Source organism: Lottia gigantea (genome assembly GCF_000327385.1).
Source record: "Lottia gigantea unplaced genomic scaffold LOTGIsca_95, whole genome shotgun sequence".
In the NCBI taxonomy this organism is placed as follows: domain Eukaryota; kingdom Metazoa; phylum Mollusca; class Gastropoda; family Lottiidae; genus Lottia; species Lottia gigantea.
The window spans coordinates 839,758-849,596 of NW_008711088.1; the positions used below are offsets into that span (position 1 = coordinate 839,758).

Here is a 9,839-nt window from a genome sequence, read left to right on the forward strand (position 1 = left end):
GGATTGCTATCGTTGTATTTAGTCAGAATTTAGCGTCCAAATGAAGTCCCTGGACAGAAATTAAACGTAAAGATTAGACGAAACGAACCTCAGGAGAAAACTTAGTTACGAGATGGACGAGTTGCAATTCTCTTAATGACAGGCAGTGATCATCGATAAAATTCTAACCACAGAATAAAATACTTACTCTTTATAGCCATATAATACACGTCTTATAAATAATATACGTTATGATATACCTCACAGTGGCCAAACAGTCTACCTGCTAGCGCTCTGGGTTAGGGTTAGGGTTAGGGTTAACCCTCACAGTGGCCAAACAGTCTACCTGCTAGCGCTCTGTAACATATCACGGTAATAAATGACAGTCATAGTTTGCCGGAACTGTGTCAATATTGTCACGTGATTCTGGTGTTTTAGATATCAGCGGCTGGTCGTTCAAGACTACAAGCGTTTGTACAAAGCCAATAAAAACAAGTAACTTCGTAAGATATGGATCCAAAATGTTTCTTTGGTAAACCAATAGTTATAATATATAGCATTGAATACAATGATAAGTGTCAGAATTATCTCAATTTAAGGACTATATTTAGGTCGCAGTATTACTATCACTTGACAATTAATTGTGAAATGCCGGATAAAAGAGTTCCGCCCAAGAAAACACAACGAAATCTACCATTCATTACCGAGACCGATTCAGCTTTACGGAAACTGCCGAGGATTGCGGGATGTTGTTCAGTAAGTTTAGACGTGGGTTTGCTAATACAGTGATCCTGACAAGATGCGAATCATTCCTTCAGATTTATCAATATGTTTCTCAGTTAATATATCTTGATGCTGCTGGTCGGAGAGAACGGCCTGGTAAATTATCGATGTATTACGCAAAGCCTCGATGTTGTTTACTATACAAGAGCCAGAATTCTATTTAAATAGAGAAGACCTGTCTTAAAAGACTTGACAAAAACAGATCACTGACGTTATAACTGTACAAAGATTAAGATAAAAGGTTGGTAAATTACACACACCGATAACTGAAATGTGATTGGTTTACAAACCAGTTCAAAGAACTAATTTGGTCAGAAAAGAAAAGAAAATAGAAATGTAGGAATAGTTTGGAATAGAATTGGTTTGTTTTTACACAAAAGGAAAAGAAAGAAAACTCGTTAGAGTGCTAGTCTTATAATGGAATTGAAAACGTGACGTGCAGCCATTGACGTGGATCTACCAGAATAAAGAAGTTTATTTTCATCTCTTCTGATTGTTTTTCTAACTTCATATCAAAACAGTCTTTGATTTCGGACTGTGAAAATATTCATTTATTACAGTGGCAGCCTCCCGTGACTGGGGGTGCATATGAGGGGAGTAGGTGAGGGGGTCTGGTAGACTGACTTTACAACCTCCTCAGACTGGGGGTACATATAGGGAGGGAGAGAGTGAGGGGGCAGACTGGCTTAACAGCCCCCCGAGACTTGGGGTACATATGGGTAGGGGCGGGGACTGGGGTGGGTGGTAACTGACTTCTTGCGAGAATGTCAACAACAGCTTGGATCTTTGTTTAATGTAGAGAAACCATACCCCATGTTGTAGTTTTAGAAAGTGATAGGGGTAGTTCTATCAACTGGTATATTCAGACTTTGTTAAATAATGTATTTTTTCTCTAGGGCCGCATAATAAAATAGATAATGACACTTTTAAATTGTAAATCACCATTAATATTATATTTATTTTTCACAATTCATCTTCACAACTTACAACACTTTCATCTTCCCAACCTAAATTCCCTTTAAATAACACTTTCATCTTCCCAACCTAAATTATCTTTAAATAGCACTTTCATCTTCGCAACCTAAATTCCCTTTAAATAACACTTTCATCTTCCCAACCTAAATTATCTTTAAATAACACGTTCATCTTCCCAACCTAAATTATCTTTAAATAACACGTTCATCTTCCCAACCTAAATTCCCTTTAAATAACACTTTCATCTTCCCAACCTAAATTCCCTTTAAATAGCACTTTCATCTTCCCAACCTAAATTCCCTTTAAATAGCACTTTCATCTTCCCAACCTAAATTCCCTTTAAATAACACTTTCATCTTCCCAACCTAAATTCCCTTTAAATAACACTTTCATCTTCCCAACCTAAATTCCCTTTAAATAACACTTTCATCTTCCCAACCTAAATTCCCTTTAAATAACACTTTCATCTTCCCAACCTAAATTCCCTTTAAATAACACTTTCATCTTCCCAACCTAAATTCCCTTTAAATAACACTTTCATCTTCGCAATATTCATCGGAATCATCTTCGGAATCCAATAGATATTCCTCGCTACTGCTACATGATGAACTGATAAATGTCTCTGATGGTGGGACAGTATCTTTATCAGCAGTTTCTATAGAAATATCATCGTCGACTGCCAAGGGTCCTTGGTGTTCAATTGTTCTAATTTGTAACTTTGGCATCGTTTGTTCCTCGTTTTGATGAATTTCAAGCACTAAAGAGTCATCGTCATTTTCGCAAATTGGATTTGAAGCACTTGTTGCGAATGATTCCTCCTGATGTCGATGATGATGATGATGATGGTGATGATGGTTTTGATGATGATGTCTTTTGGCTGATGATTTGATTTTAGGTGTAACAGCTGAAAATACAAAAGAACAACAAGATCCAAGATTAGAGCCAGTACTAGTAATGAAACAAGAACACGACTTAAAGCTGAATCTCGTCAGATCGTGGATAACAAGTGACTTAACCTTCAATAAAATCATCCAGGTCTTATATTGTAATCGATTTCGTTTCTTAACTTATGATATTGTCCGTAGCTACATGGAGACAAAGGGGAGAAAAAATCTGACACCTGACCAATTCAATTACTGAAACTTAACACCATACACCGTATATATTACTTGTCCCTCCAGATATATTACTTGTCCCTCCAGATATATTACTTGTCCCTCCAGATATATTACTTGTCCCTCCAGATATATACTTGTCCCTCCAGATATATTACTTGTCCCTCCAGATATATTCTTGCCCCTCCAGATATATTACTTGCCCCTCCAGATATATTACTTGTCCCTCCAGCTATATTACTTGTCCCTCCAGATATATTACTTGTCCCTCAAGATATATTACTTGTCCCTCTAGATATTTACTTGTCCCTCCAGATATATTACTTGTCCCTCCAGATATATTACTTGTCCCTCCAGATATATTACTTGCCCCTCCTGATATATTACTTGTCCCTCTTGATATATTACTTGCCCCTCTTGATATATTACTTGTCCCTCCAAATATATTACTTGTCCCTCCAAATATATTACTTGTCCCTCCAGATATATTACTTGCCCCTCCTGATATATTACTTGCCCCTCTTGGTATATTACTTGCCGCTCCTGATATATTACTTGTCCCTCCTGATATATTACTTGCCCCTCCTGATATATTACTTGCCCCCCAGATATATTACCTGTCCCTCCAAATATATTACTTGTCTCTCCAGATATATTACTTGCCCCTCCAGATATATTACTTGCCCCTCTTGATATATTACTTGCCCCTCCGAACAATCAAGCCTGGGGATAAAAGTGGTTTTAAACTCACCCTGTAATTCCTGTCCTAGGTTTGTTTGTTTCATACAACAACACACGAATCTCAACAGTAACTTCTTATACCCTTCTCTATAGCTCTCTAGTAACAAACCATATAATACAGGATTTAACAAACCCGGAAGTGACGTAGCTAATAAGGCGTACATTAAAGCGGCTTCACTCACTTTTACATCAAACTTTTGAATGGTGATCATAATCTGAAAGAATTGAAATTCGGTTGATAAAATCTGGTACCACTATGCAGTACGCAATGAGAGAAAATGATAGTGGTAATAGTTTATAACAAAGACCAGTCGTCCAGGTTTAATTCCGTTGTCGGCAACTTCGTCTTTTCGATGTCAGACCCCCTCCTCCCCCCATTCCATCATACATCACTGACCAATTGATTGAAAATCTGAGGAACCACGACTGCTAGAGGCAAACATCGGCAAACTATCCACGAAAAGGGGACCTGACTTTTACGCCCAAATCTCAATGACGATATTCCACGAACTAATTATATCTGCCCTTTCGTCCATGACAAATTGATTCTGTCTAGTCTAACAGTAACGTAATACATAGATAATCAAACTATTGAGATCAGATTTTACAGATTGATTTATCTGAAAACCAATAAATACTCATTACTTTAACCCTGGTACTCATCGATTTCATCGCCGTAAACTCAGTCACACTAAATCTACTAGCTAGATCAGATCTACATCGACCTCTCTCACCAATATATTCATGTAGACCATTCTCTGGACACCGCTAGACCATTCGCTAGACCATTTGACAACATTCTCTGACCTCTCACTCGAGGTTGTAAATTGTTTCTGATTGTAAAGGAACTAAAATAATGAAACAAAAATCTTACTGCAGCTGGAATCCACGTTGATTGATTCAGAATGACTAAAACTAGAACTGTTTTTGTATGACTTCCATTGAAATGTCGGTGTTGTTCATCTAATAGTTGAAATTCTGTATTACGAACTGGAGGATCCTGACTACCTAGTTTTTGTCCGAGTCTAGGGTAATGTACAACTATAGAAATAAAAGTACAGCACACCAGGGTCACGGCGATATTAGAATACACAAAACTCAGAAAGGCAATGAAGTAAACTTGCCTTCTACCAGGCGAGGGGGTTGACACAATCCATGATTCACAACTTGTATTGGCTTTCATCACTTCCGGTCCGTATCCAATCACCGGAAGTGTAGCCACAGACAGAGTTAATGTATATAATGAAAATAAAATTACACCGGCACTGTCTTTACTGTCGCTTCCGGATCGCCAACCAAAACAAGGGCACAAGAAATTGTGACGTTCTACACACATATAGGTCACGACGGCCATTGTGGATAAACTGCACCACGTAGTCGTGACCTGAAAGCACTCGCACGTGGCTTTACCACCATACCAACTACCGTGGAAGAAAGACACCAAACCGAGGGGAGTTGGAATCAATGCTGAAAGAATATAGGTGAGACTAATGGCGGCTATCAATTTGTCTGTCACTAATCGTTCGATTGGTCTTTTCCACCATAGTGCCACGGCCAGCGGTAACAAATTCTCCAAGAGCAAGAAAACTTCCAGCACGACCGTGACCACACCAGAGAAATGAACATCAGGCGTGGCGCCAGTGCCTCGTCGAACACCACTTGGGATGTGATGGCGTCCAGAGCTATCCATTCAATCTGAAAAGAGTTAAGGGAAGGTATCTTTAAGTTTGTAGAGAGTAGAAATTGATTTTCAATATTGATTGAAAGAATAATTAAAGAAACTGTTTAGATATGAGTTGAAGGATGTTTTTCTAAACGCTGTTACAGACAATTCAACAACCTTTTGTCAATAATCATATCCTCATTTGTATCTTAAAATAACTCTATAGGAGACTGCTTGCAACATGAGGTAAATTTTACTCGGCTCAGATAATGGGGTGAGCAACTTAATGCAGTGTGCAATGGAGGAAGGGTAATAACATTAGCCCACTCATTCAATACAGATATATACAAGTCTAATACAGGTACCTATATAGACGTTCGTAAACTATTACATCTGCTCCTGGCTCGGCTAATGAACACGGATAACCCACGGCAGTGTCCAATGAGAGGAATGTTTACCAAGGCGGTGACATTAACCGACTCATTCGATGACGACAGACAGTATAAATCATAACATTTAGATCAACATTCTATCCAGAATTCAAACCACGACATTGTTTCTGAGGCTTGGTGGATGTATTTAAGTTTAATATTAGGATTGTATCTATAAGATAATATCTAGTAGAATAGAAGATTTGAAGCACCATTAAAACATGGTAATACGTCATTGTGTTCAATCCCCTACGGTTATCAGATTAAAGCAGGTTTAAAACAAGCCGATATTGTGAATAAAGAAGGAGAAAAAGTCGTTGTTCCGTATTAAGAAGTAATATTATTATTAAACGCCTGTAGGCTGAGGTTAGTTAGAATTGAATTGTAATCTGACGCTGTATCGAGATTCTAATTTCTTCCTGATAGAAAGACCAGATTAATCTATTGAATAGTAATAGTAAAAGGACAAACAACACAAATTTGATTTCAGAATACAAAATAAAAAACAGATACTATAATCAATGACGTTTCTACGAAGCATTATGTTGTATTTGATATGAACAAGCAAATTACATTGTCTAGTCTACGTCGTATGTTTTATTTGATACGAACACGTAAATTACATTGTCTAGTCTACGTCGTATGTTGTATTTGATACGAACAAGCAAATTATATTGTCAAGTCTACGTCGTATGTTGTATTTGATACGAACAAGTAAATTATATTGTCAAGTCTACGTCGTATGTTGTATTTGATACGAACAAGTAAATTAAATTGTCAAGTCTACGTCGTATGTTATATTTGATACGAACAAGCAAATTATATTGTCAAGTCTACGTCGTATGTTGTATTTGATACCAACAAGTAAATTATATTGTCAAGTCTACGTCGTATGTTGTATTTGATACGTACAAGCAAATTACATTGTCAAGTCTACGTCGTATGTTGTATTTGATACGAACAAGTAAATTATATTGTCAAGTCTACGTCGTATGTTGTATTTGATACGAACAAGTAAATTATATTGTCAAGTCTACGTCGTATGTTGTATTTGATACGAACAAGTAAATTATATTGTCAAGTCTACGTCGTATGTTGTATTTGATACGAACAAGTAAATTATATTGTCAAGTCTACGTCGTATGTTGTATTTGATACCAACAAGTAAATTAAATTGTCAAGTCTACGTCGTATGTTGTATTTGATACCAACAAGTAAATTATATTGTCAAGTCTACGTCGTATGTTGTATTTGATACGAACAAGTAAATTATATTGTCAAGTCTACGTCGTATGTTGTATTTGATACCAACAAGTAAATTATATTGTCAAGTCTACGTCGTATGTTGTATTTGATACGAACAAGCAAATTACATTGTCAAGTCTACGTCGTATGTTTTATTTTATACGAACAAGTAAATTACATTGTCTAGTCTACGTCGTATGTTGTATTTGATATGAACAAGCAAATTACATTAAGTCTACGTTGTATATTGTCTTTGAAACGAATAAACAAATTACATTGTCAAGTCTACGTCGTATGTTGTATTTGATACGAACAAGCAAATTACATTGTCAAGTCTACGTCGTATGTTTTATTTTATACGAACAAGTAAATTACATTGTCTAGTCTACGTCGTATGTTGTATTTGATACGAACAAGCAAATTATATTGTCAAGTCTACGTCGTATGTTGTATTTGATACGAACAAGTAAATTACATTGTCAAGTCTACGTCGTATGTTTTATTTTATACGAACAAGTAAATTACATTGTCTAGTCTACGTCGTATGTTGTATTTGATACGAACAAGCAAATTATATTGTCAAGTCTACGTCGTATGTTGTATTTGATACGAACAAGTAAATTACATTGTCAAGTCTACGTCGTATGTTGTATTTGATACGAACAAGTAAATTAAATTGTCAAGTCTACGTCGTATGTTGTATTTAATACGAACAAGTAAATTACATTGTCAAGTCTACATCGTATATTGTATTTGATATGAACAAGTAAATTACATTGTCAAGTCTACGTCGTATGTTTTATTTGATACGAACAAGTAAATTACATTGTCTAGTCTACGTCGTTTGTTGTATTTGATACGAACAAGCAAATTACATTGTCAAGTCTACATCGTATGTTGTATTTGATACGAACAAGCAAATTAAATTGTCAAGTCTACGTCGTATGTTGTATTTGATATGAACAAGCAAATTACATTAAGTCTACGTCGTATGTTGTATTTGATACGAACAAGAAAATTAAATTGTCAAGTCTACGTCGTATGTTTCATTTGATACAAACAAGTAAATTACATTGTCCAGTCTACGTCCCCATATTTTGTATAATATTGAGAAGCAATGACAGGTGTGACACCAGGCAGAGTATTTTTATTTTCTAGACACTATCAATAACCTTTGAACAAGCTACCAAAAAGTCTACATAAAAATATACGTTGTAATCCTAGACGATACTAATACCTACTAATAATATTGAACAATACCAGGATTACAGACAGTGACATCTAGATATAATAATACCAGGATTACAGACAGTGACATCTGGATATAATAATACCAGGATTACAGACAGTGACATCTAGATATAATAATACCAGGATTACAGACAGTGACATCTGGATATAATAATACCAGGATTACAGACAGTGACATCTAGATATAATAATACCAGGATTACAGACAGTGACATCTGGATATAATAATACCAGGATTACAGACAGTGACATCTAGATATAATAATACCAGGATTACAGACAGTGACATCTGGATATAATAATACCAGGATTACAGACAGTGACATCTGGATATAATAATACCAGGATTACAGACAGTGACATCTAGATATAATAATACCAGGATTACAGACAGTGACATCTGGATATAATAATACCAGGATTACAGACAGTGACATCTAGATATAATAATACCAGGATTACAGACAGTGACATCTGGATATAATAATACCAGGATTACAGACAGTGACATCTAGATATAATAATACCAGGATTACAGACAATGACATCTAGATATAATAATACCAGGATTACAGACAGTGACATCTAGATATAATAATACCAGGATTACAGACAGTGACATCTGGATATAATAATACCAGGATTACAGACAGTGACATCTAGATATAATAATACCAGGATTACAGACAGTGACATCTGGATATAATAATACCAGGATTACAGACAGTGACATCTAGATATAATAATACCAGGATTACAGACAATGACATCTAGATATTATAATACCAGGATTACAGACAGTGACATCTAGATATAATAATACCAGGATCACAGACAGTGACATCTGGATATAATAATACCAGGATTACAGACAGTGACATCTATATATAATAATACCAGGATTACAGACAGTGACATCTATCCAGGATTACAGACAGTGACATCTAGATATAATAATACCAGGATTACAGACAGTGACATCTAGATATTATAATACCAGGATTACAGACGGTGACATCTAGATATAATAATACCAGGATTACAGACAATGCTATCTAGATATTATATCATCGTATCTTATCTCCAGACTTCCAACAACATGTTCATTTTAACATTGAGACCAAACCAAAATAATTTTCTGTTCTTCAGGATTACTTGGAGAAAAAACTTCTAAAACAGTCATTGATTTGGATATTTCGATATAACTATTTTTTTTTATTCAATATCTTTATAATATTTAGTAAGTTTTGACTTCTAATTTTTCATTTTATTTTCAATTTTCATAAAAAAAAAACAATGTCAATAAAATTAATCATTAACAAAAGGAAAACCACATCTTTATTATTCTAATTAGTAATATCAAGTCCCTGTGTTATCACAGCAACAATATCAAGTCTCTGTGTTATCACAGCAACAATATCAAGTCCCTCTGTTATCATAGCAACAATATCAAGTCCCTGTGTTTTCATAGCAATAATATCAAGTCCCTGTGTTATCATAGCAACAATATCAAGTCTCTGTGTTATCACAGCAACAATATCAAGTCCCTGTGTTATCATAGCAACAATATCAAGTCCCTGTGTTATCACAGCAACAATATCAAGTCTCTGTGTTATCACAGCAACAATATCAAGTCCCTGTGTTATCATAGCAACA

The 9,839-nt window shown here is 35.5% G+C and overlaps 2 protein-coding genes across 2 annotated transcripts; both read right to left on the reverse strand.

Moving 5' to 3' along the window:
• Positions 1–2,261: 2,261 nt before the first annotated feature.
• LOTGIDRAFT_170261 (hypothetical protein) lies at positions 2,262–5,283 on the reverse strand (the record flags this gene model as incomplete). Its single annotated transcript, XM_009068885.1, has 3 exons — positions 2,262–2,641; positions 3,604–3,808; positions 4,468–5,283. The coding sequence occupies 3 exons, from the start codon at positions 5,281–5,283 to the stop codon at positions 2,262–2,264; spliced, it is 1,401 nt and encodes a 466-aa protein (XP_009067133.1).
• Positions 5,284–5,785: 502 nt separating this feature from the next.
• Positions 5,786–5,950, reverse strand: LOTGIDRAFT_135048 (hypothetical protein; the record flags this gene model as incomplete). The annotated part of the gene is made up of 1 exon (XM_009068886.1): positions 5,786–5,950. A coding segment is annotated over one exon (165 nt), but the record flags the coding sequence as incomplete, so codon positions are not given.
• Between the last annotated feature and the right edge of the window lie 3,889 nt (positions 5,951–9,839).